The 27,820-nt window shown below is 41.7% G+C and overlaps 1 protein-coding gene across 1 annotated transcript in view; it reads left to right on the forward strand.

Annotated features, from left to right (window-relative positions):
- Window positions 1-7,450: 7,450 nt before the first annotated feature.
- The window catches only part of GOLGA3 (golgin A3), a 30,364-nt gene continuing 9,994 nt past the window's right edge, over window positions 7,451-27,820 (forward strand). Inside the window, exons 1-16 of the mRNA XM_074921001.1 lie at window positions 7,451-7,547; window positions 9,461-9,813; window positions 13,206-13,487; window positions 14,373-14,485; window positions 14,976-15,667; window positions 16,911-17,022; window positions 18,688-18,994; window positions 19,616-19,818; window positions 20,172-20,309; window positions 21,270-21,431; window positions 22,215-22,583; window positions 23,771-23,848; window positions 24,694-24,957; window positions 25,457-25,551; window positions 26,258-26,474; window positions 27,181-27,324. Of these exons, the coding sequence (XP_074777102.1) occupies window positions 9,681-9,813; window positions 13,206-13,487; window positions 14,373-14,485; window positions 14,976-15,667; window positions 16,911-17,022; window positions 18,688-18,994; window positions 19,616-19,818; window positions 20,172-20,309; window positions 21,270-21,431; window positions 22,215-22,583; window positions 23,771-23,848; window positions 24,694-24,957; window positions 25,457-25,551; window positions 26,258-26,474; window positions 27,181-27,324 (3,309 nt within the window). The 5' untranslated portion in view covers window positions 7,451-7,547; window positions 9,461-9,680. The remainder of the gene's footprint in view (window positions 7,548-9,460; window positions 9,814-13,205; window positions 13,488-14,372; window positions 14,486-14,975; window positions 15,668-16,910; window positions 17,023-18,687; window positions 18,995-19,615; window positions 19,819-20,171; window positions 20,310-21,269; window positions 21,432-22,214; window positions 22,584-23,770; window positions 23,849-24,693; window positions 24,958-25,456; window positions 25,552-26,257; window positions 26,475-27,180; window positions 27,325-27,820) is intronic.

The following is a 27,820-nucleotide window of genomic DNA, read 5'->3' on the forward strand; positions in this document are numbered from 1 at the left end:
CGCGCCGTGCCGTGCGGAGCCGAGCCGTGCCCCGAGCGGGCGCCGCTGACAGCGACCCCCCGAGTCCGGCCTCCCCGCCCCTCGCCCCCTCCCCCGGCCGCTCCCGGCCCCTGCCCTCCCCCGGGGGGTCACCTGCGGCGCGGAGCTCGGCGGGGAGCGGACGGGGGGGTCGGGCGGCCGCGGGGCTGCCCGGGCTGCGGAGTGGCGGAGGTGCCTGGTCCGAGACCCCCCGCTGCAGGCAGGGTCAGAGCGGGGTGCCCCGTCTGTAGCCTCTCCGGGTTTGGGAGCCGGCGCGGGGGGCGCAGCCCAGCCCCTCCGAGCAGCCCGCTTCAGCGGAAAAAGTTTCTCCTGCTGCGCGGCGCGGAGGGGGGCTGGTGTCCCGGGCAGCGGAGCGGCCGGTGCTCCGGTCTCCTGCCAGACCCGGGAGCCCGGTCAGGGGGGTGAATTATCGGAGGAATGGGAAACAGGCAAAGGGCTCAGGTCTTTCCAAGGAGGAAAAAACACCGGTTTCATCTGAGCACAAGGCAAAGGACAGGGAAGGAATATCCCCGGCCATCCTGGGGAGGCCAGAGAAGGAGCTGCACAAAAACGAGCGGTCAGGGAACAGCAGCCACTCAACCTTTGTGGAGATCGTGGGAGGGCCGGGGCCCCCCCTGTTTCTGAGGCGGCTCTCTGGTTTTCCAGCTGAGACCCTCTCCTCTAGCCCAGCCAGTCACACCACAGGCTGCAATGAGTGTCGGGCAGCCCCACAGACCCCAGCAACACAAGATTACTATCTGCTTGCAGGTGGCAGAGAACATACACTGTTAGCTGCAGTTAATTCTTCTATTCTGCAGGAAGAGTTGCAATAATCTATTTTAAAAGTATTTGACAAAAGACCATCGTTCTATACTTGGAGCTGCTTTTTTGTAGCTCAGTGATCCCCTCACAGTAAGCAGCAAAAGGAGCCCTCACAGATCCAGCTCTGTCTGGCATGGGAGGGGACTCTGCCAAGCGGCAGGTTGTTATGGCGTTTCTTACACCTGTCCCAAAAAATTCTTGTGCTGGCCACTACTGGAAAAGGGACAATGGACTAGCCAGGCTGTTGGGCTGCACTGGCATCCCAGTTCCTGAATTCCTCTCTCCCAAAGAGCAGAGATTAACCTGGTTTTCAGAGAACAATGTAATCAATGGAAAAAAACGGTAATACCTTCAGTTGGTGTCCAAGTGGATACATATAATAAGCGTGAAGTTGGAGGACTGATGTCAAAGAAAACTATTTTTTTTTCATAAATGCATGAATGTACTTTGTATTTGATTTTCCATGTTGTCATTTCATTGTGTAAATCGGAGGTAATGAGTTTATATTTTGTAATGAAAGTGGGAGAGGCTGGGCACAAGCACTAAGGCAGCAGTCTCACATTGAATGCACGCTGACACTGAGCTCATGTAATCCAAGGCTAGTCACCTACTCAGTGGGTTTGATGTCCCATCTATAGAAAATAGTGCTTGACTCCCAAAGAGGTGAAACGTAATCCTTGCAGTGCTTGTGAGATGAAGCTGTCGGTAAGTCTTTATTGTACAAACCGAGGACACCTAGGAAAAGTACCAACATGATTAGCCCAAGGCTGAGAGGCTATCAGGGACAGGACTCTGACTGCTCGCTGCCTCCCTGGGAAATCCACATTTGGAAGGGCACATAAGGAATATCTTGATAACTTCACTGGGTTGTTTATACTTCTTGCACTGAAAGCAGAAGATGCAAATAATTCTTTGTGTGACCAATTCTTATTTCACCCTTGTCTTTTCAGGGCAAATTCTGTGTAAATGGTGTTGGTAGGCTATGACCTTGTCACTTATTCACTGTGATTGCTCATGTTCAAATTTACATTTTGCTCCTCCTGGGTAATATTTTTGAGTTACCTGTCAACTGAGAAAGCATATATAACTACATTATATCTATTCTGAATAAACATATATCCCAGGACACTTGGCATCTCTGGCAGGAGGGGTTTTTGAGAGGAAGGGATTTTTCCAAGCAGAACACTTCTGCCTGAAGGACAGTGTGGTCTCTGTAGCGTAGCGCTGTGGTGCATTGCTTTTCTTAACATTCACAGTTAAATCTCAGGGCGATGTCACCATAAATGTATGTTAAGCTTTGAAAAAATCCCTGAAACAAGAAATTTACTTTTTTTCCCACACAAGGCTCAGTGTGACAGAAGTAAATACAGAGATTCCATCTGCTGTTTCCTTATGTTAATGCACAGTTGTTGAGGACCTAAGTCAAGGACTAGCTGGCCGAAAAGGGTATTCAAAAAGTGATTTTTTTCTTCATTTGGACAGGGCTGGATTAATAATATTAAAATGTCTACATGAAAGAGAGCGTGCCCAAGTCCAGCAATGCAGCTCTCTTTTTAAGGATCTTACATCCCTGTTACTTGGATTCCTTTCCAGGGGTCATCTGAGTGCAGGCACCCGTAATCCTTCCGAGGCAAAGAGGCTGCTGTGTGGGCTATGCTGCTGTTCCAAGTTATAGACCCTGAGCATGTAGCACAGACACAAATGTATTCTGATTTCTCATGTTTGTGTTTGCTCCATTCCTGGTCTAGCAAATTCTGTCAATATATAGCTCAGCATCCCTCTGCTAGCAGGACCTGTCCACACAACATTTATGACTTAGCATCTAGAATTAAGGATCAAACTGACAGTAGTCTGCTCGTAAGTATTTTCACCTCAGATTGGTGACCTTTTCAAACTGTAGGGTTTATGAAGATTATGTTTTATATTTATGGGCTCCCTCTGTAAGCAGGCAGTGGGACTTTGTACAGGCACAGACAACTTCCCATGCCTGGCAGCATGGAAGACAAGGTCCAAAAGGTGTCTGACTGCCCACTGAAGGTAACAGCCATGAAGCCAGGCTTGCAAGTGGTGCACTGAGCCTGCAAGCAGGGCTTCTAATGCCCCTTCCAGGGAACATCTAGCTGGTGAGCTGGCTTCCCACAGTGTCTGGCCCAGCTGCCCATTAAGACAGCCATGCAAGGCAGCTGGAGGTAGACCAGTGATAGATTTACTGGAAGGATCAAGAAAGGACAGAAGAGTAAAAGAGACTTTGCTTCCTGACTACTCTTTATTCCCTATCTGACACCCTCTACAGCTCCACCTCTCACATAGTTGTCACACAGCCCAGATCAGAGTTGTACCCCATTCCCACTGTGCATCAGGAAGGGGAGATGCAGATGCAACTGTGCACATCCCTGAGCAGACAAGGCCAAGCCTCTTCCACAGCCTCTTTCTCTTTAAGAAAGTAAATGTGCTGTTCTCTGCAATGGGCTCCCTGTTGAAAAATTCAAGGTTTCCATGTTCTTTTAGCAAGTCCTTTCAAGGACTGGCCCACATTACCTACTGTACTATGCCATTTTGAGGGCTGTTGAAATGCTGAAGCAAGCACAACATTTCAGTGGAACAGTGACCTTTATGAAGTCAGTGGATAGGACTTGTGTGTGTAATGGCAGCACGCTCCTAACCAGTAGCCCCAGGCTGGTAAAGTCATTTCCAGGAAAAAAAAGTAGAAACTTACTGCTTCCAGGCTGGCGGCAAAAATCATTTATTGTGGGAAAGCTAAGCTTAAAACCACTAAAATCCAGTAATTTCCATCTGCTCTCATACACACACAGATACATGGAAAGAGTACTTTCTGAATTAATTTCCTTAAATATGTAAGGCATCTTGATACTAAAACTAACTCTCCTCGCCCAGGGAGACTACAGTGGAATGTCTCACAGAAATGAATGCAGCCCTTCGCCGTTTCTGTTTTTCAAAACAGCTGGTGTGACCAAACTGAATCCAGCTTTAAATAGGAGGAGGGCATTGGCAAGATACTTTCAGTAACAAGGCCTTAAATCTTAGTTTATTCTCTGTACGCAAGAGTTCTCATCTGCAAACCTTCTGGTTACACAACATGGCTTTTTATGCTTTCCCAGCCTTTGCTTATGTAGAGGTTGATTAAATCCATTCTGAGCTACGCTGTTATATCAGACACGCCACAGTTACATCTGAGTGTCTCCCCTGTTTATAGAAATAAGTCAGGAAAGTAACCCTTTAAATACTTATCTGTGCTAAAACTGACATGCTAAAAATTGCTTACGTAGAATGTTGTACAAATGTTTCACATATAAAAATAAAATTTATAAGTAAATAAAATATATAAATATTAAGGCAATCTTCAACAAACCACATTTCTGAAGACCTGAATTTTATTCCATTGTCTGTATTTAATACAGTATTATTTTTTTCTTCAGTGGCTGTGAGGGAAAAGCTGGATGCCTGAGCCTGATTGCAGTCCGCCAGTAGTAATAGCTGTTTATATGTGGTTAGCACAGGTTTCTTTTTTAATGAGGCTTTTGCAGACAGAGTGACATCAAATAATAGAAATATGTAAGCAGAAAAACATGCAATAAGCACAGGGAATTGGAACATGGTGTTGTCAGCGGTTAGAGAACAAGATCTTTGCTAAGGAAATATTTAGAAAAACATGTTTGTAGCTCTAATAGCTGTAATTGGAAAGCACCACGCATGGGCTTTGCGCTGTGCAGAGAGTGCCACCCTCTGCTTCTGCAGAGTATGGAGCCTTTCTCTCCCACTTTACTCTTCTTTCACTAGTGCAATTCTCACACACACAGGACAGTTACAAAAACCCCCTGCTGGATAGGTAACTCTGCAAATGGTCTGTCATTCCCTGTTAATTTTAATTGTTAGCTCAGCTCTTTAAGTTGGCATTATATGCCTTTTTGTTTAGGTCAGAGCAAAGATGAATAAATTTGCCTTCCCCTTTTAGGGGCAAGGCCCTGTGGGTTTCTGAAAAAGACAATTCTTATTAAGGCCTGAGAGCTTGCTTGGAGACAAGGCAGCAGGACAGTTCCTGCCATGCAGCCTAGTTGCAGTGTGAAAGAATGCTGCAGCTGACTGTGGTTAGGGGACTTGTGGTACCTTCTGACTTCTATATTTGAAGAATAAAAGAGTGCTCTGCAAGAGGAACTTGAATAGACTTTGGGATAAGCCATGGGCTCTTTCTCTGCTGGAGAGAGAGACTGCAGTTTACAGCAACAAATCTCCCGCAAATTTACAGGAATCCCTACACTTAAAGGCCTCATTTGTGTCAGTGCTTAACAATTTTTCTGACTTTTTAAACAAGTACCACCACATTCCCCCGTTGTGCTAAAACTTATGCTATTGATGATAGATATCTTTCAGTGTGAAGGGATTCTCTTTCTCGTCAGGCAGCCTGTTTAAGCCTGCTGCAGCTTTGTGCCATGCTCGGGCAGTAGTCTCTAAACGAGTGGTTATTCCTGTAGCTAAGGGGCTTGGTGCCATGTGGCAGACTAATAAGTAAAAAAGAGATGCTTTGGAGCTTTATCCAAGCAATAAATTGACCTAGAGAGATGGGATCAAAGTCAAGAAGTAAACATAGACAAATAGTCCAACTCAACCAGCTACATTAGTGACTCAACAGTTCTTGAGTTCTCTGCAGGAGGCAAAACTCAAACTTTTCACATTCTTAAAAAAAAATTAAAGCAATAGATTGACCAAATATTATGCATTCGAGTCTTCCTCACCATATTGTCTTTGACATCCTCTGTGGAAGAGTATCCAGTGAAGGTCACTACTTAGAATTTGAAACACTCATTCATGAGTTCTGAGGGATTCCTCTCCAATCTCAGCAAAGGCTCATTCTGTTAACATCCCTGTTCCTCAGCAATCCTTCACCAATACAAACCCCACATATGGTTTACAAGCTCAATGCCAAACGTGCATCCAGCCAAGAAGGTCAAACACCACCACACTGGTACTGATCCACAGCCTGGGACTGCCTGCTTGTGCAGGCAGCAGCTGGCCCAGGCAGCAGAGCAGCAGGAGGCTGCTGTTCTCTGCATCAAATATGCTTTTTTCAGATATTTGTGCAAATCCTTTACTGAGACTGTGTTTGTGAATTTGCGAGCAGTAAAAGGCGTTTCATTCAGTAGAGTCTATAAGAAGATTGTGCTGAAACACACACTATGCACTCCTTCTTGATCAAGCTCATTTAGTCCCCATCTCTGATCACAGGGCTTGCTTGCCTCTCTCAGATCCATGCATGCCTGCATTTCCACTTGCAAATAGTCTTCTTCCTGAATCAGTTTGTAAAGTAATGTTCCTTTCCAAACCACACCTCGAGGGCTACCTCTTCACACAGGAAAACACTCAGTTACTGTAATTAGCAATCTCTCAGGAGCTTGGTTAACAGGTTTGCAATTTAAACAATTTAGACTTGATGACAGTTTGGGCTTAAATATCTTCCTGAGTTGTTGAACAGTCTTGCATCTTCCCAGAGAAACAGCATAGTGGGTTAATGTTCATATTAAAGACAATTTGGACAGGTCGATCAAAGAAAAGAGGAATACTTAGAAAAGCTGACTAAGTATGTTTAACCGGCAATTATATTGAGGGTGACAAGATGCTGTTATTACAGAAGATGTTTTCATTACGAAAATAAAAATGTTCAGTTTTCTAACCGTGGGTGGGCAGTGATATGACCTTTCACAGAGATGTCTGATTTCCCGTTTCCATTTACTAAACAACATTCTCGTCCATATGGAGACTCTAGCAAGGTTGAGTAAAATCTACCCAGCCAATAAACTACCCAGCAACCCCCAAACAGTGCCAGTGTAGTGAGGTAAGGTACTGTACTAATGGAAAAAATCTAGAAAAGGAAAAACCACCAATGTAAGCGTAGGAGGAAACAGTTGTGTGAAATACCGCTCTGATGCATCGGTTTCCAGTATCCTGGAGGACTTCTGGGATGCCCAATGCCAGAAATACGCTGGAAACTTCAGGGACTGATTGATGAGGAAAGGGCCATGAGGAATGCTGGAAACACGACATGAACAGGACATGTCGAACCCCCCTGACTCTAATCCGGTAAATGGTAACACTAACGCAGGAGCGCGAATGGTCCAGATAATGAAGGCTGCGAGGGGCGCGTCGCTTTTATACACAGATTTAATTTTGATTTATGCAAGTCGGCTGCCGGCCTCGGGGTCCTGCACGGAGGCCGGAGGGAGCCGGTAAGTCCCCGTCGGCCGGTCTGGCCCTGCTCTCGCCGCGGGGCCCCCTCAGAGCAGACAAGGCCTCGCCGCTCCTGCCGGCCCCCGCGGCGGGGCCTCGGGCCGGCGCCGAGGGAAGCCCGGCTCGGGCAGCGCCGGCCCCGGCGAGCAAAGCCGCTCCCCCTTCCTCCGCTCCCGGAAGAGTCCGTCTGGAAAAGCCGCCGCCTCGCCAGCGGGCACGGCGGCACCGGCCGCCGCCCCGGCTGCGCCAGGCCTCCGCGGCGGCCCGCCGAGGGGCGTGGGGCCCGGCCGCGCCGGGGGGCGGTGCGGCCGCGGGGCGGAGGGGCCGCGCCGGGCCCGGCCCTCGGCGGCGGCGGCGCCCGGCTGGCGGGGGAGGGGGAACGGCGTTGCACCGCCGCGCCCGCCCCTTCCCGGCGGAGGCAGCGCCACGTCTCGGGCAGGAGCCGGGCGCCAGGCGGGCGGCCCCAGGTCTGCGGGGGTCTCGGCGGGGAGGGTGGCGGCGGGCGCGGGGGCGGCTGAGGCGCGGCGCCCGCCGCGGGGGAGCGGCTGGGGGTGGCCGGGCGCTGCTTCAGGCCGGGGGGGCGCGCCCGGGGCTGCCTTCCCTCCCGCGGCCTGCCGGGGTGCGGGGCGCCGGGAGCCGCCCGGCCCGGCTCCGTGGGCTGCGGGCCCCGGGTGCCTCTGCCGGCGCCCCGGAGCGGTGCCGCCGCCCCTGCCCAGGGACCCCTCGGCCGTGTCTCGTGGGCGGTGCCCCCAGCCTGGGACCGGGCTCCGTTGCCTGCCTGGTTATTGATGTTTTAAGCCGAATGGGTTGTTTTGGTACAGCTCCTTTCCCTGGGAGGTTACTGCTGCGTTCCCCTGGCGTGCGTACATCGGCGTGTCTGTGTGTGCCCGTGCTCAACACAGAGATACAAAAGGACTCTGAAGCCAAAATACTCTCATGTTTGGGAATGGGTAGTACAGGAGGAAGCCGTTCTTCCTGACCTTGATGATTAAAAGCTTCTTTTATGACAAGGATAACAATCAGATGAATGTTGGCTGGATTTTGCCAAGGTGTAAGCAGTCTAAATTGTGCTTGCCTTTTGTCTGCAATTCCTCTTTGTGACTTGTTGTGTAGTGTCTTATTTGCCATACAATGGCTGTTCTTCCAGAAGTTTATTGGTTTAAAAGCTTTATTATATAGAAAAGCTTTTAAAATCAGTAACAAATCACAGTGAAGGTATTAATCTTTCTGTTTGGTGGAGGTTTCTCTTTTAGAAATGTGCTCCAGGTTTCTGGCTCCTTCACAGCTCACCTACATGAGGGTCACCTACATAACTGCCTAGTGCCGTGTACCCTGAGCTGTTAGCAGCTTCAGTAACCTTTTGGAGATGACTGGGGGTGTTGCTGGGTGTCCAGAGCAGTTCGGTACAGTAGCAGTTACACAAGTACTCTGGAGATATGGAAGGAATGTTGCTCAAAATGCTTGTGTTCATGTAAAAATGCGATTATAATATTCCCTACTTGACATTCTCCCCACAACCCTGCCTTTTTTGTAACTAGGGATTTCTTATGTTTCTTTAGTAAATAAGAACCATAACATTTTGTAATCTGAATTCATCTGTCAGTAGCTATTTCAACAAAATCTAAATACTTGAAGTGACTGTGTACAACAGCTTCTGTCAGATTGTAATAGTTGGCTGGGTCTGTACCCAAAGGTAAGATCTGAATGCATAGAGAATCACTTGCAAATTCTATAAACTGTGTTTGGAAATCCTCCTCTTGACTCTCCACAGGAGAAGGCAGCATTGAACTGCAGCCCAGGCCACGTTCTGACTGTCAGCACATGCTGTAATTAGTAGTTCAGGCTCTGTACAGTGATACATATTTGGTACTCTGCAGACAAGTAAACAGTAACGATGTAATTTAATTTTTAAAAATTAAATCTGAATTCCATACTGCTTTGTAACTAAAGTTGTTGAAACTTAAATGGGAGTAGGTCCATGAAATGGAACATATGGTATGAAAGTCCAGACTGTAACTTACAGAGCAAAATGCTACTCCAAATACTGGCTCCCTTATTACAGCAGAGGCCAAAGAGGCATTTCCATTAAAAGGGACAGTGATCTTAAATCAGTTGTCTTGCTGAATATTATCATGTTGCATCATTATGCCAGTGTATCCATGCTACTAAAAAAAAAAAATAAAATAAAAAAGCTGTTAAACAGATCACTTCTTATTTATGAAAGCTGGATAGTTGGTTGTATTTCATTGTTACTACCCCATGTCCTGGTTCTGTGTGTTGAAGTTGGGCTGGTGGGTAATCTGTGAGAACTCCTTTGTTTTTAACTTATATTTTCAAAGCACTAAGAAATGTTTGTAAATTTACCACGTTTTGTTTCTAGAGGATGCAGCTCCTTGGTGATTACAACTTCGGCTGTGAGCTGTTTTCATGATCTAGAATTATCAGCTGCCCACTGCAGACCAACAGCTGTAAAGCTGAGAACTGTGCTTCTGTGTAACATCTTGATGCTGTTGTTGCGGATGGAGAGAAACAGGACTTGGTAGTTCACTTGGCAGATTATTCAGAAGAAAAACTTTTCAGAGATCTGGATTGTTTTTACCATGGACTCCTCATCAGTCCAGCAGGACGTTCACCTGGAGGACAGAAGCAGTAATGGGGCCGCTAGCAGCTCTGAAGAACTTTTGGACTGTAAAGCCAAGTCAGATTTGCCAGTTACAACAGATGAAATTAACAGTAAGTTACTTCATATGCAGCAAAGTATTTCCTAGTCTTACCCAGGCTTCTCTACTACTATCTATTTTGTTGTTCAGGTGATGCTGAAGGACTTTTTTCCTTGAGGTCAGGAATTTCTTGTACAGCAGTTTTAAGCAAGTTTGGTGAAAGCTATGGCTCTGTGTACAGGAAAACTGTCTTGTTTTAAAACTTATTATTTCAGAACAAAACCAAACTATTAATTTAAGTACTATTGGCTGTCAGTTGAATATGTGTTGTTCAGGGTGTTACTCTGTCTTCTGATAGTGTTTCCAAGAGTGTATATTTGAAATTCTCCAGAACTAACAGTTCTGAAATAATTATTATGAAGTAGGTTTGTGACTGGAGTAGTTTATTCTAGCAAAAGAAATTTTCCTAATAAATTAAATTGATCAGGCAAATACCAAAATGTCCTTAAAATGTCTCTCTAAACTTGTATTTATGGAAGAGAGATGCTGGCATGTACTTTCCAAATTATCTCAAAAAAATTTTATATGTAGACAAGCTCTATAATAAAATAATCATGCAGCTGTTGATAGGAAACTTAAGAGAGTGCTGATCTGAGTACATTATAGAGTCCAACTTAGGTTGGAAAGGACCTCTGTGGGTCATCTAGTCCAACCTCATACACAGAGCAGACCTAGTTTTGAAGCCAGATCAGGTTTCTCAGGGCCTTGTCTTGTTGAATTCTGAAAATCTCCAGAGAGGGAGGTTCAACAGCCTCTCTACCCATTCCAGTATTTAACTGCTTTCATTGTGAAAACCTTTTCCTCATATTGAATTGGAATCTCCATGTTTCCACTACAGCTATCTCAGGATATGTTGGTGAATGTGTATATACCTGGTAGACGGGTATATAAGGATACAGCGGTAGGTGGGTGGAGGGGGTGTATATGTTGCGACTGCGTAGATACACAAAAGCACAGAGGTTCCTTATGTAAAAGGAGGTGATTGTGTGATGAAGTTGTTAGCCTTCCACCCTGCTCTCATACCACAGATTTGTCATCTTGTCATGAACAGGAAGGTGGAGGCCTGAGACTTTATTTGCATTTCTTATATTGCCCGTTAGCAGACTGGCAGAGTGTAGTTATATGATGATTCATTCATCTTTTATGAAGTTGGAGATCACATGTTCCTGTCTTCTGTGTTGGACATTGTCCAAACTATCAGATTGTGGCTTACAAATAGGTAGTGTGTCTTTCTACTGTGTTCAATCTAATTGCATCTCCTTCTCCACTGTTCTAAAAAGACCATAGTCGTATTGACACTATTGCAATTAAATTACTTTAGTTCCAGGCAGTGTTTAGATTCTGAGTGTCTCATGACATCAGGAAGTTGCCAGGAAACCATTCCTTCAGAAGTTGCTCCAGCATCTCTTTTGTATATATATATACTACTCATAGTTCTTAAGATAAAAATGTAAATAAAGTATAAACCTGATGCAGTTTCTGAAAAAGGGGCAGAAACAATATTTCTGAAGGTGCAAGGTATCTTCTTATGGCTTCTTGTGGCTATTCTTAGCACTGACATCTATTTTGAATTTGGTTTTGACAATCTTTTAGTTTTAAAATGCCTTAAACTCTGACTTTGATTAGTCATTAAAAAGGCTGTCCTGTTTGTCCTCCTTTGCATCCTTGTTACACCGGTCCCTTCCATTGTGCTGTAAGTGTTTTTGTGACCACATGGTGAACTAAATCAGAACAACTGATTCAGACTAAAATGGCCTGAAAATGGCCTTTGTGTGACATATAACATACTCAAAAGTGGGTTTGTTCAAATCTTTGAGAGCCGATGGGTTTTGGCAACCTAAGGCTGAAAACTTTTTTTTTTCTCACATTGATTTTCGTCTGAGCTGGTTCACTGTACAAACATCAGTACTGGCTTAAGGGAGAATGCAGTGCAGAGGTGGGAACAAATGGTTAGGGGTGGAAATTTACCGTTTCTTCTTTAAATTACTTTTAAGTGAGATTTGACTGCACTTAAAAGGAAACCTTTTTCTTTCTTCAGTAACAGAAAGGAAAACAATTTAAAACCCCTACCTTCCTACTTGTAGTATTTTTCCTTAGGGTTTATTTAATTTCAGGGTGCACTTTAATGTTCTCCACATACATGAATGATAATAGCTTTATTTTTAAATTATTTTGCTTTCAGAAGTTTGTAGTGATTCATTATATGGGGGGAAAGGTTTAATGCAATATGTTAATGGACTGGTCTAAACCAATAATTAAAGTTTTATTGAGTCATTGTAATCTACTTCCTGGCTACAGAATATTTCTGCATATGAATCTTAGGAACACTTAGTTTTAGGAGGATCTGTTTCTCAGTTCTGATTCGTTTGGATTTTTCTTCCCCCTGCTGCCCCCCCATATCTTTAAGCAGACTTTAAAAAAACCAATCTGCTTATTCAAGTCTGTAGCTCTGAGAAGAGGCAAAAATAGAAAGAGGAAACTCGATTTTTCCACTTGCAAATACTTTGTGATCATAAATGTTAAATATTTTCAAATATCTTTATGAAAAAAATAATTAAATCTTCCATATTATTCCAATGAGTTCCATTTACTCCATGATACATGGTGTGGGAATGAACAGAAAGACAGTGCTATTTCAGTACCCTGTTCATTTGAGATCTATAATAATGCATTTAAAGTTAGATACAGTTTTGTTGCAACAGCAGTTTCATAAATGTAAGTAGTCTCCAGCTGAGTGACGTAGAAATGTGTGAGAAATCCTGTGAAGTGTTGAACTACTTTTGAAGATACAAAATCCAATAATAGTAAGTGGGAATAAAATTGGTATTAAAGAGGTTCTTGAATTGCCTTTTAATTGATTATTTATTATTTTTATATATGTGAGCTTTGCTTCTGTATGTTTGATGAATACTTCCAACTTGAAAAAATTAAAACTGAGTTTAAAATTGAGAAACTACTTGGCCCAGGCTGGAAGCTGGGATGGTGGATGCTTTCTCCCCAGTGCCCAGCAGCATACCAAATAGCTGAATCATTCAGCAGTTGCTGAGTCTTATTTGTAGCAGGTTACTACTTGGTGTGACACAGATCACATTACTTACTTGGTGTTTCTTGCTTTTAAATCTAACAAGATTTAAAATCCCATGTGAGGTTTTGAAGATACTTTATGATCACTTTTGAGGTCCTGCTTGAAGGCAGTGTAGTAAAGCAAATGAAAAGTACTTGTTTCTGGTCTTTTTAAATGAAGGATCAAAGGTCCTTTATAAAATTCCTACTGCCAGTTGCTGTCATTAGCAATTTCCACATTCTTACAGTCTAAAGGCAATAGCGGCAGTATTGTATTTGTATGGAGGTGTGAAGATAAATGGTGTGGCTTAAAGTGTAGCTCAGTGAAACTTTCTTTTCCAGCTACCAGTATTAACATCAGCAAAGTGCCAAATGAAGAGGGAAGTCTGGAGATAAACAGCAAAGTGGACGTCTGCCAGAATGGGCCAGAGGCACTCTTTTCCGACTCTCCTGTGTCTTTTGACCCCACCAGCAGTGTGCAGAGTCAAGAGTCGTCCCCAGGTGTGACTGGTTTCCATGACAGCCTAAGGAAGTCTCAGGGAACTAGTGCTGAGGGCATAGTTCTTAGAAAAGAAGCTTTGCAGTCTCTCAAACTAAGTCTTCCCATGCAAGAAACTGAATTGTGTAAGCATCTGTTTACGGTGACGCCCCTGCTTTCTCTTGCTGCGTAAAGCTTTTTACTCTGAGCCTGGCTCTAGAATCCTATAACATTATTTAAGCTTGGACTAAACTTCATTTCTGCAGTAAGCTTTTACTTTGAACTACAATTCATTTTCTTTCAGTAAACCACCCTCTGCTGCAGCTAAGGCGCATGCCTTACCATTTAAAAACTGTTCTTATGCTGGAGCGGAATTTGTGCTTTCTGGGGCTGAAGCTATTCTAATCTTCTTGATTGTTAGGAGTAACAAGTGACATAAAAAACCAAAACCACAAGAACAGAGAACCAGGGGATATTAAGCTAAGTAATAAAGGGGGGAAGAGAAGAGCAATAGATGGGAGAGAAAGCCTTTAAATTAAGGTGTCTGATGCTGCAGGAGTTTTCTGAAATAATGTTTTTAAAAAGCCTTACTGTGGGAAAGATTTAATGTGAAAATGTGGAAAAAAAGAAAGAAAATGTGTCTAGAGAACGTCTTTCTCTGACCTGTAAGGAATGAGTGGACTGCATAAGTCTGGCTTAGTTTTATAATTTTAGTACTGTCAAAAGTGCTGGACAACCAAGATTAACTGACAGCAATAGTTTTGTTCTTGCTGTGTAATTTCTTGTCACACATACTTGGAGGAAATACAGCATTTGCAAACTGAGCAATGGAAATACACAGGCTTTATCAATGCTTACACAAAGATATATTAGAAGAGGGTATTCCAGGGTGCATGCCAATGGGCTTTCCTTGCATTCCTTGCTTAAGCATGAAGCATGTTGCTGATGGTAGAAGGGGCCTTTTCCTTTTGCATCAGATGTGGATCTGTTAGCGTTTTCTGTTTCACTGTAAAGATACCTTTCACTTGCAGGCTCAGCAGAGTGTTCACTCCCTTTGGAGAAAGAGGAACAAATAAGACTTCAAGCAAGAAGACGGCTAGAAGAACAGCTCAAACAATACAGAGTGAAGAGACATCAGGAAAGAGTGAGTACCACACAACAGATCTAGACTCACTGTGTTGAGAGGAGCTTAAAAAAATTCATCCTTCCTCTGCTCCAAATTACTGTTTCCTCTGCTTTAAATGTTCAGTAGTTTTCTCAAATGTGAGAAAGCATTTTTTTCTTCTGGACATGGAAAATTCGGTTCTCTGTTACCTCATTAGTAATGTACCCTTTTGTGCTAGTTGAAGCAGGGGGGGAAAAAACGCCAAACTTAAGTAACCTAAATGTTTGGGGTTTCCTATATTTTTCAGTTAGTTTTTGGAGTTTACCTTGATCAGTTTCTACATGCATATACATGCATGATAGGGTTGATTGCTGATGTAATTTACCTTGTTTATGAATTTATGCATATATTTAAATATTAATGTAAAAGTGCAGATCTTTATGTATTAAGTTCTACAGCAAAATAAGTCTTTGATGCTAGTTCAAAGGTAACATACTGGAATTTATTGTTGACTCTTTGCTTCTTTTAGTCAAATCAGTCTACATCCAAAAACCGGCCCTCCAGCACCCTAGATCCTGAGCTGATGTTAAATCCAGAAATCCTGCCAAGAGCTAGCACTGTAGCAATGACAAAAGAATACTCTTTTTTGAGGACCAGTGTCCCCAGGGGGCCAAAGCTGGGTAGCTTGGGACTTCCATCATCCTCAAAAGAGAGAAGAAGTTCAAAATCTAAGCCCAGTAAGATCCGATCCTTGGCTGACTACAGAACTGAAGATTCAGGCGCTAGAAACGCTGCTGGGAATTTTGTGGCTACTGATTTATCTGGTGGGACTCTGAAAGAAAGCAGAAGCGGTCCAACATCAGTTGTTTCTGAGATTAGTCTACCCTCTGACACAGATGATCGAATAGAGAATTCCTCCTTGGCTGGAGATAGCGTTTCAGAGATTGATGGGAGTGAAGTGGGAATGAGACTGGATGGAAATGAGAGTGACAGCTCTACCTACAGCAGCGTGTCAGGGAAAGGGCTCTATAACAGTTTACAGAATGCAGAAGGCAAACAGGTTATTCCATATACAATAAATGGTCAGAAGATACATCCTGATGCAATGGGACAATTTCCTTCCATCAGTGAGGTGCTACAGGCTGCGGCAGTGGAGCATCAAGCCCAAGAGCAAGAAGTTAATGGGGAGGTACGGAGTAGGAGAGACAGTATTTCTAGCAGGTAAGAAAGATCACTGTGCAGTGAGGCATTACTAGGCATTACACTTTCTTGGAATAGGCAGCCTATTACTCTTACCTTCTACCAACTTTGGATGCAGTTTTAACTTTGTGATCAAATCTGTTATTGATTCACAGATTCTAAAAGAAACTGAAAGGTCACCTCACTTGGGTACCTATTTACTAGGTATATCTTTGAAGAAAGTATTTTTGCCACTGACAGTGTGTTTTAAACGTACTGTTAGCAGTTGCTTTTATCTGTACTTACTTGTGAGGTGGGCATTTGTTCAATGAATCACTGATACGACATCGGTCTTTAAAGTCTGAAAGTGTAGACTTAAGTAACTCAGTAATATGTATTATCGTCCTTTTCCTGATCTACGCACGTATCTTTCAGACTTGAAGTAGTTATGAAATGCCAAAAGTCTTGTCCTAGATACTCTTATCCTCCTCAGCCCTTTAGAATGAAATTTACTTACTTTCACAAGCTTATGTGTGTATGATAGGTATTAAACTGTGATTCAGCAAACAGCTGGATGCCTGGTGAAGCCCTTAACAATGCAGTTGTGTTTTTTATCAGTTGTCTGCAGATGCATGTTCTTACACATGCTAATTTTGAAATTGCTTTTTTTTTAGTCTTTGTTGGAATAAAGTGTAATGCCCCAAGATGTTAAGGTAAAATCAGTTGTTGACGATTAGTCCAGCTTAGACTTTAATTCTTACAGTAATGAGAGAAGAGCTTTTTCTCTATACTCCTTGTCTGTACATCAGGGAAGGGACATAAAGGAATCCCTTATACCGAATACCTATTCTTCCTTCTTTTGCAGCAGCTGTTGGTATTTCTCAGGCACTTTCACATTAAAGCAGACAATTGCAGACAATAGTTGTGGAGATTTTGTGCTCCCATTATGTTAATTTGTCTTCTTATAACAGGATGTGCAGGTGCAGAATATAATGAAGTTAACTACTGCACTTCTGTAAAATAACAAATATATGGGTGCCACACTAGATTCTGGTTGCTGAAAATATAGGAAATTCATATATAAAACCTTAGCATGAATATGATTTATCTATTTGGATGATAACAAAAGGTTGTTTCATTGTGTTCTGGTTCCATCATAAAGCCAGAAAAAATGTCCTTATTTCTAGGTCACTCATGGAGTCTGAGTAACTTAATTTCAGCTTCCTTCAACTATGAGTGTTGTATTCTAACCCTTTAACTGTGTATGTGCTGTCTTTGTCTCCAGTGTTTCTATGGAAAGCTCTATCGCAGGAACTCATGACGAAATGTTGCAGGTTCTGAAGGAGAAGATGAGACTCGAAGGGCAACTAGAAGCACTCTCACTAGAAGCTAATCAGGTAGGAAATGAATTTCAATATCTGTATTTAGCAAATTATATTAATATGTTAATTTTCAAGAGCCTCCTACTCATTACTCATGGCAAATGTGTTTTGTAAAAACATTGTTGAATAAGGTGCTTTACAAGGATGCTGTGTTTGGTTGACCCTGGCTGGATGCCAGCCACCAAAGCTGCTCTATCCCCTCCTCAGCTGGACAGGGGAGAGAAAATACAAAGAAAGGCTCAGGGGTCGAGATAAGGAGAGGGAGGTCACTCACCAGTTACCATCATGGGCAAAACAGACTCGACTTGGGAAATTAGTTTAATTTATTACCAATCAAATCAGAGTAGGATAATGAGAAATATACCCAAATTTTAAAACACCTTCCCCCCTCCGTCTTCTTCCTGGGTTTAGCTTTACTCCTGATTTTCCTCTGTGTCCTTTCTGCCAGCAGTACAGGGGGATGGGGAACGGGGGTTGTGGTCTGTTCATCACATATTGTCTCTGCTGCTCCTTCCTCCTCAGAGGGAGGACTCCCCACACTCTTCCCCTGCTCCAATGTGGGGTCCCTCCCCTGGTAGACAGTCCTCCACAAACTTCTCCAACGTGAGTCCTTCCCATGGGCTGCAGCTCTTCATGAACTGCTCCAGCGTGGGTCCCTTCCCGGGGTGCAGTCCTTCAGGTACAGACTGCTCCAGCGTGGGTCCCCCACGGGGTGACAAGTCCTGCCAGCACACCTGCTCCAGCGGAGGCTTCTCTCTCTGTGGGTCCACAGGTCCAGTGTGGGCTTCCCACGGGGTCACAGCCTCCTTCAGGCACCCCCCTCCTCTGACATGGGGTCCTCCCTGGGCTGCAGGTGGGTCTCTGCTCCCCCGTGGCCTCCCTGGGTGCAGGGCACAGCTGCCTCCCCATGGGCTGCCCCACGGGCTGCAGGGGAGTCTCTGCTCAGGCACCTGGAGCACCTCCTGCCTCTCCTTCCTCACTGACCTTGATGTCTGCAGAGTTGTTTCCCTCATATAATCTCACTCCTCTCTCCAGCTGCAACTGCTGTTGCACAGGTTATTTTTCCCCTTCTTAAATATGTTTTCCCAAAGGTGCTACCACCACAGCTGATGGGCTCGGCCTTGGCCAGCAGCGGGTCTGTTTTGAAGCTGGTTGGCATTGGCTTTGTTGGACATGGGGGGAGCTTCTAGCTTCCCACCGTGTAACCATCCCACTACCAAAAGCTTGCCATGCAAACCCAGTACAGATACTTAAGAGGAAAAAGTTAGTAAAGTCTTCAAAGGTTTTTTTTTAAAAAAAGTTTTGTTTTGAAAAGTCAAAATAAAGGGGAGATGATAAATCCAAAGTAATGCTAACAATACCTGTATAGCTGTATTTTCTCTTTTTATTGATTCATGGTATAACACATATAATAGAAAGCATTCTTCAAGTGTGGAAACATGTCTTATTAAAAATCTTGAGGTGATTGCTGACATATAAAGCTATATGTCTTGTCTGTGCTTTCCTCTGTATTTGATTATTTTAAATACATGCTAAGTGAGATGTCACTTCAAAAAATATTTTTTATAAGGAAGTGGTCTTTCCCTTAGCAAAGCCATTTTGCTGGGCATCTTCTTTAGTCAGCCATTAATGTATTTTCCGTTAAGACTTCTGCATTTTGATTTTTCTGGACACACTCAGGCTCTCAAAGAGAAGACTGAGCTACAAGCCCAACTTGCAGCTTTGAACATGAAGCTTCAGGCGCAGGTGGAGCACAGCCATAACAGCCAGCAGAAGCAGGAATCTCTGAGCTCAGAAGTGGCCACATTAAAGCAGTCTTGCTGGGACCTGGAACGAGCAATGGCTGACCTGCAAAATGCCTTGGAAGCAAAGAACGCTAGTTTGGCTTCTTCAAATAATGATTTGCAGTTAGCAGAGGAGCAGTACCAAAGACTCCTGATGAAGGTTGAAGATATGCAAAAAAATGTTCTCACCAGAGACAGCACAGGTGGGATGATGTAAATGTCAGTCTTTAAAATTTGTTATTCCATAAATAATTTTATTTCAACATAATTCTGAAGTCCAGGAGGAAGAGGCATTTTAATTTCTGTTTCATTGATATCATGCTAATAAAACAGCCTGATGTTTAAGATGATTGGGTTTTATTTTATAACACAGAAGTGTTGCAATTTGCAAGTTGCCACTGCCAGCTTTGAGAGGGAGGCATATTTAGTCTAGTAAACTGTTTGACAGTGGACTCATGGTTTCTAGAAAATTGTACAAATATTGGTTTGTAATGGTGATTCTGTATGCCAGGATACCTGCTTCGTGGTTTTTAATTAGTTCATATTTTCTGCCTTTAAGAAACTATGAATGCTTATAGAAGTGATTCATTTATTTTAATTTTATTCTGTTATGACCTGATACTTTGGAATCGAGTGCTTCCCCTCACTTTTTCAGGAAAAGCCAATCTTTATGTAATTAGGCATATATGTTTTTTTCAAAAAGAAAGGAAAAAAAGCTATGAATAAAAAAAAGCTATGAATATAGCAATAATCCTTGAAAGTATGTGCATAAAAATAGAACAATGGAGTGCGCTAGTCCATGTTCTTTATTTTTCTTTTTCTAGTGCATGATCTGCGACAGCAGTTGGCTTCCTTACAGAACCAGCTTCAGAAGGTGCAGCTGGAACGGACCACACTGACCAATAAGCTAAAGGCATCTGAAACAGAAATCACATCGCTCCAAAATGTGCGGCAGTGGTACCAGCAGCAGCTTGTACTAGCACAAGAGGCCCGTGTCAGGCTGCAGAGTGAGATGGCCAATATACAGGTATTATGATTTATTTGCATATAGGAGGACTGAGAATCGATTCTTTTTCATTGTTTATGAGCTCAGACAAGAGAACTGGTCTCACTTCTGTGTTCCTCAGGTGGAGAGCTGGGGGGATGGTGGTTTTAGTCATGAGGTTTTAGTTCCTGTTAATGCTGATGCATAGATTTAACCAAAGTACTTGCCTTCTGTGGATGAAGATCTGCAGTGCCATGAAAGTAGTGGCTGAGATAAGGCAGAGATAGTTTCAATGTGATTTCACACACACACACACCCCCCTGAAACTCTTAAATTTGTTGGCCAAATTTTGACTGTTGGTACTAATCTGTGGGGTTTTTTTTTCTTTCCTTTAGGCAGGGCAAATGACGCAAGCAGGTATGTTAGAACATCTCAAACTAGAGAATGTGGCACTGTCTCAGCAGCTGACTGAAACCCAGCACAGATCCATTAAAGAAAAGGAACGTATTGCAGCACAGCTGCAAAATATTGAGGTACGGTTGTAGGTGGTCTTCATGAATTATGTTCTGCTTAAGTTGTATATTTAGATTTTGTAAACTCAAGGTTATTCTGACAAAGTAACATAGAATTCTTATGAATTGATTCAAATGCTGCATTATATAAACAGTAAATATTTCAAAGCAAATAAATTTGCATGACATAACAAACAGTAAGAGGGAGCAAGGCCATATGTTTTTGCATTCCAAAGTGATACTTGCATTTTCAGCTCTGGTGTTTGTTTTTAATTTAATTTCAAAGGTGGATATACATGTTCTTCACCCATTCATGAACTTTTTCAAGAGAAAACTTAACTGGAACTTAAACTAAGTCAGTAAAGTTCTTCTTAAGTGTGTGAAATTGCTCAGTACTCAGGTTTCTTCTTCCTGCCCTCCAGTAAGAAAAGATAGGTAAAATCTGAAGTGCAGTACGTAACTTTCAGAATACTTAAAACATTAAATCCCACTGAATTTCAACGACATTCCTGCTTCTGACTGTCAAAGGGCAGTAAAGGAACAGGTTAGTGGAAGCACCCCATGTCTGGTTACTAATAGCAGTTGTGTAAATGATAGCAATAGCTATTTCATGGAATAGCTACAGCATCCAAAGAATCTCTTTTGTATCAGACTTTTCCAAACCACCTTAAATTTAATAAAAGTTCTTTTTCTTTACGTCTTGCTTCATCAATTTAGAAAGGATATGGTGTTACTTAAGAGGAATTCAGATTGTAACAAGACATTCACTGTTATTCTAACTTGTCTCAAGTATATGAATGGGTGACTTCAGTTAGTACATATGGGTGTGTAAGGCAGACATCAGAATTATTTTTGTTTGTTTCTTTTCTCTAGAAACTTTCTTGATAATTTACTACTTTTTTTTTTTTTTTTTTGTCTTTTTACCACCTCTCCCCCTCTGTGGAAATTGTTAAAATTGATTCCTTGTTTTTTTCTGTGCAGGCTGACATGTTAGATCAAGAAGCTGCCTTCATGCAGATCCAGGAGGCTAAAACCATGGTGGAAGAAGACTTGCAGAGAAAATTAGAGGAGTTTGAGGATGAGAAAGAACAGCTTCAGAAAATGGCGGATTCTGCAGTAACACTGGAGCAAGAATTGGAACAGGTAGACTGTTGTTAGAAAACTTCCCAAGGGTTTAAAACGAAATATCTATTTGGCTGAAAAAGCAATAGTAAATAGATCCTGAGCTCTAAAGTTTTTTTAAAACCTGAAAGATTGCTGCAAAAATGAAAGCCATATCAAAGTCACTGTCCCAGGTGAAAAGGCTCTTTTTTTTAACCATCTCAGTACTTTTTTGAAATTTCAGAACTACTGTCTTGTAGACGTTGGTGTTTTTTAGTGAATTCAGTATGTGATTATTCTAAGTAGAGACAAGAAGCATAGATCCATGTTCAAAGTTGTTAGGCAGTCAGGATATTATTATGTACACTTACAGCATAATAAATGTGCACTTAGCTACCGAGTCCTGCTTTAACCATGTAACGTTACAAAGACAGCATGTCTAGGGTTGGAATGTGATAGCTCAGTATTATATTCCATGCAACTATATGGCATTATCATTAATAACACTGAATTTATCCAGTATATCTACTGTGGACACATTTTTCAAATAAATATGTAGAATACTGTGAATCTTACTTAAGAACATTTTAGATTTGTCATTCTGGTCATTGCTTAGCCTGTAAGATTACAGATGCTGCAGAATACAATCAATGCAATTGACAGAGCAAATAGGAGGAGCCTATGAAAGTTAAAAAATATTTTCACCTTCTGCTGTTTTCTCCTAGAAGCTAAAATACCAGCTAAAATATTTTCTTTTGATTGGAGGGCATTTGCAAAGATAACATTCATTTTGTATGAATTTAATCTTAAAATACTTTTTCTCAGGTCAAGTTGACTTTGCATCAGCGAGATCTGCAGCTTGAATCTTTACAGCAAGAACACCTAGACCTAATGAAGCAATTCACTCTGACCCAAGAGACGCTGCACACCAAAGAGCAGTCCTTGGATGACCTGCAAACACAGTATGATGAACTGAAGGCCAGATTAGAAGAGTTCCAAAGTGATGCTACTTCTAAAGATGACACAATCCAGTATTTGCAGAATGAGAAGATTGTCTTGGAAGTAGCTCTGCAGGCAGCAAAAGCAAGCAAGGAGCAACTTGACGAAGGAGCAGTGCGCCTTGGAGAAGATACAGAAATAGCATCAGAAATGTTGGAACAACTGAGGCAAGAAATGGCAATCAAGTCAAGCCAGGTAACAAATCCCTAGAAGTATTTTATCTCAAGTAGCTGTTTCAGGAAGTACTGCCCCAGGCATACGATAGAGCCGCTTACGTCAGTGGAGATTGGTATATGTGAGTTTGTATACATGTGTAGTTGCAAGATTCAGCTAGTGGGAATATTGTAATCAATTCTATCATTTTCCCCTGTTGGTAGACTATATGACACTTTACATCCTGTTCTATCATCAGTGATCTTAGCTTGATCTCCCTTTGGTATCTCTATGTGTTTATGCATTTGTGTGGTATGGGATGGGAAGCTGAGGTTAATTGATCTTGTTCTGTCTGTTTCCAAGAGTCACCATCTTTCTCAAATCTACCTGTTTTAAAATGCAATCATTTTGAGTACAGATCACAGTTTTGGGAGTAAGTTTTTAGTGTGCTCCTTTTCTATGGCACCGTGGGCCAGACATCTTCCTTATGCAGTAATTTGGTCTTATTTAATTGTGCCCTTTTCTTGAAGCAATATACCAGGGTTTGCTTTTACATAGTGCTGTATACCAACTGAGGCTTTTTTGTAGTTACTGAACTATTTTACAAGATCAAGCCTAATGCATATCCTTATTCTTTTGTGGCTGCTTTAAATTATGGCAGCTCTTCCTTTCACACCTTAATTTGATAGTCATGTATGCTCTGTATTTTTTAGAGCATCTAAGCTCAATAGCAAGTATTCTTATTGAATACTGGTAATGATGAGTTCCTGGTAATCTTCAGAGATTTCTTTTGAAGATAATAATGGGACTTGATAGTATTACAAATAGAATTATTGACAAACTATGGAAATATTTTTAACATAAAGATTGGGTTTTTTCTTCAAACAACCATCTGGTTTCTTCATTTGATCATCATGTATGCGTGAACAGGTGCCATCCGGACACAACATAATGTACACTAATAATGTGTACTAAAACTTTAATGGCAGAATAAAGGGGACTTCATGCATTCCTGAGAGTTCACAAGGCTCACTATGTGGTGACCAGTGTGAATGTATTTCTGTATAAAATGTTGTGTTATCTAACAGATGCCTAGTCAGAAACAGGATCTTCATTAGATTAGACAGTTGGTACAAGCATAGCAAAATACACTGTCACAGCTTGAAATAACATAGAATATGACATTTGGCATGTAAAGCAATGTGTTTGGGTTTTTTTCCCTCTGGCAGGTAGAAAATCTGCAACAAGAAAATGCCAGCCTTAAAAAACAGGTTCAAAAAGTGAAGGAACAGTTCCTGCAGCAGAAGGTAAGCAAAAGCAAACTATTTTGAAGAAATAGACCCAAGAAATATACTTCTTGGTTTTTTACAGTGAAGGCATGTACTTCTGAGGGATCTGTGAGGACACTTGAATCAATTTTCTGTATCAAAGAACTCTGTGACATAATTACACAGTTTCTGAATTTCATACAATTGTATTTTTATCTGTAACTAACAAAGCAGATCCACCAATTCATGCTTTCATTGGACTTCAGAGAGTTTGCCGAATGATCCACCATATAAAAGCTCTCTCTGGTTGATACTAGGTTTGCTTTTGCAAAAGCACTGAGGAAAATCTTCAGGTGTCATCTTTTTCCTGCAGCTTTGGTAATCAGATTGAAAAAAAGGGCTTTATTGCAAATTTTATTCCAAATTTACACAGTTTTGAAACAATTAAAAATTTAGATGCCATTAATGTTGCAGATATGTGCGTCTTATGTATAGGATGGCATATAAGCCCTCTTGTCAGAAGTTACTAATTGTGTGCATGGGATGTTTCATTTTTTACAATTTTAGTTTAAAATGTTATGTGATTCTTTCAGTTCAATAAAGAATGTGAAGAAGAGTATACTGTACTGCTATAAACACTTAGTTAGAATTTTTTTATCTTATACCCCTAATACATAGTGGTATTTGGTATCTGAGCTTACATAAAAGTCTTTGAACCAGAGTAAATATGTTGCAGAAGATGATGCTGGTTTGTATTCTTTGACACAAACCCCCTCTCCCCCCAGACTAAAATAATATCAATAAATACTTTATAGTAAATTACTCTTAAGTTTAGAAAGTTGGAACAGAGGTGACATTGTCCTCTTCAAACTATTGTGTCCAAGGTAATGGTGGAAGCTTATCGAAGAGATGCAAGTTCGAAGGACCAGCTGATCAGTGAACTAAAAGCTACAAAGAAGCGGCTGGACTCAGAAGTGAAAGAGTTAAAACGAGAGCTACTGAAAATTCAAGTTGAAAAACAGTCACTCGAATCTGAACATTCAAAATTACAGAAGGAAGTATCTCAGGTTCACCAGCAAATGGTGGAAATAGAAAATCATCTTCAGTCAGTGCAGAAAGAACGAGATGATATGGAAACACGCCTACAGGTATGGAAGGTGTTAAGCTTTGGACTTTGAGAGTGTTACATCCAGGATACAGTACTGTTTCTGCTACCTTTGGAAATAAACAGAATGACCACCTGCAAGTTAAGATTCTTGATTACATATTTAATATTGTCTATCTATTTGAGCATACACCTACCAAGATTCTCCTTATTAGCGTCTCATGTAAGTCAGTGGGGGGAAGCACGCTACAGGAGTGGTAGAGGTGTGATGTGGAAGCAGTTTCCTTGGTCCCAAAGTGAACTCCATCTGAGAACAAAGACCAAATTAGAACTCTGTACGTACATGTTAAGGTGGTGGCCAAAAGGGGAGAACTGAACAAGAAATAAAAGTGAAAGAGAAAGGAGACGGAGAACCTTGTAACAGTTTATATTTAGAGATGGAAGTAATTTTGAAATTTCATGCTTATTCTTTTATAATCTACCATACAGCAAACGTGCTTTTGCTCTTACTCTCAATGGGTGCTTTTTTCCTTTCTTTTAAGTCTTTGCAGTTTGATAAGGAACAAATGGCATCTCTTACTGAGGCAAATCAGGCATTAAAACAACAAGTAGAACAAATGCAAGAAGAAGCAAAAAAGTAAGTGTTTTTGTAGCGCAGACAAAAGAACTACAGCGTCTGTTTTTCATACTCACCTTTTTAGCAATCACTCTTTCCATATTCCCTAGTCTTTCCTTTGGGAAATTTAAATAGAGAATTGTAGAGGGTCATAGTCATATCCATGGTAAAGTATTGGTTGCATGCTACACAGGAGTTACAGCTTCCCCTCTGATTCACTTATGCTTTTAACCAACAGTATATGCCATACAACATACATATTGGAGCTAATCCTAGTTACCATTCACTGAATTTTAACCTTGACTAGAATATCAATTGGCACTGGTGAGAAACCTTTCTCCCCCGCCCCTCCCACTGTTGATCACAAGGTTTTTATGATACCTGACATATCCACCAAGGATCTCAGATTAGATTGGAGTCTTACTCTAAATTCTGTGTTATTTTTAGAGAGTAGTGTACATTCTTTCATATCGGAGTTTTAGTAATTCTGACCTCTTAATTACCATAAGTATTTTCTTAGAATGTTATCAAGAGTCTTCAAAGTATTGTCTTGCAATGGGCCAGATGGTACCTTGCCAGCCTGATGGCTTTCTCTGATGAGAGGTGGGTGACTCTGGGACAAGGGGAGAGAACTTTTCTGTTGGGCCATGTGAAAAATTAATCTTTTAGCACTGTTTTCAGGCAATTTCTGATTTTACCTGATGTTTTATTTTTCCTTTCGCTCCAGGGCCATTACTGAGCAGAAACAGAAAATGAAGCGTCTAGGGTCAGATCTGACAAGCGCTCAGAAAGAGATGAAAGCAAAACATAAAGCCTATGAGAATGCAGTCAGCATTCTTAGTCGTCGGCTACAGGAATCTCTTGCTGCAAAGGAATCTGCTGAAGCAGACTTGAGCAAACTAAAAGCACAAATCACCGATGGTGGAAACAACCAGATTGCTCAAGTATGCAGATGTCTTTTAACATTGTCAGTACAAAGATAGAGCTGTCATGTTACTAAATACAAGTTCTTGAAATACTGTTTTACAGTGAAGTGGTAAAAATATTGGAATATAAAGCTAGATAAGGACATGGTATCAGATTCTGAGTACTGAGAATTTCCTTAACTAAATTTGAGAGAAGTGATTTTGACAGGCTTTGATTTGGTTGGTGGTTGTTTGTGGTTTTTTAATTTTACTTGTATGTTTCAGGTTACCAATTGTAATGCAGGCTCAAGAGGATGATCAGCCTTAGTGCTAAATTTCCTGATTAATATTTATTGTCAGGGATTTTTTGGGTGGCTTTTTGTTTGTTTGTTTTGAAACGCTCAGCATCTGAAGATTGCCAAAATTCTAATTGTTACTGCTTTTTTTGTCACTGACAGCTAAAAGTTCTTCAGGGTAGCCATACATTACTCATATATGTTATGCCTGTGATAACAAAATTAATTTACTGGGGAAAGCTCAAATTCATTGGACCAGTAGAGCATGATATCAAATACACTAATAGCAGTAGCAGGATGCAAGGGTGGAAAGCTCTGAGCAAGACCTTTACATTAAACATTAACACTTCATTTAATATTTGCTAGAGAAGTGGGCTTTTTGACAAAACCAAAATTACTCCTGTAGATAGGTGATATATTAACCATGCTTGTGATCCCTTTGTCTTTAGGAAAGGATTCAAGCTCTGGAGACAGAATTGCAAGCTGTTAGCAGCAGTAAGTTGATGCTGGAAAAAGAGTTGCAAGAAGTGATTTCACTTACCAGCCAGGAGCTTGAAGAATACAGAGAGAAAGTGCTGGAACTTGAGGATGAGGTGATTGCTTGAATTTGCATGGTAGATGGGAAGGTGACAGCAAAAAGTGCCTGAGCAGCAGGGAGAAATTTTAGTACCATAATTTTACACCAGCAGTGCAGGAAATTGGAATCTTTCATAGGAAACATTGTGTCAGTGGCACTTGCTAATTTTTGCTGCCCTGTGCTGGTTCTTCACGGTTTCATGAATCATGGTCATATAGGGGAAAAGAAGATGAGAAAAAAGTCGTTCCTGTATTAGATACCAGCTGTGTCTGGTCATGGGATGGTGAAGATGCATGCATCATTGTCTTTTGAAACTATTTGGAGTCATGGATGCTCAGTGATTTTGAGGGAAGAGTGATGGTGTTCAGTTGTAGAGTTACACAAAAACATTATATATATTAACTACTCTGTGCACCTTAACAGTACTCCTGGATTCTGCTTTCTAGCAAGCATTCTAGTCTTCCAAAAGGAAAAAATACCTAACTGAACTTATTTTGAAGTGTTCATTTAAA

The sequence above is a fragment of the Athene noctua genome, chromosome 17 (genome assembly GCF_965140245.1).
Source record: "Athene noctua chromosome 17, bAthNoc1.hap1.1, whole genome shotgun sequence".
Lineage (NCBI taxonomy): Eukaryota > Metazoa > Chordata > Aves > Strigiformes > Strigidae > Athene > Athene noctua.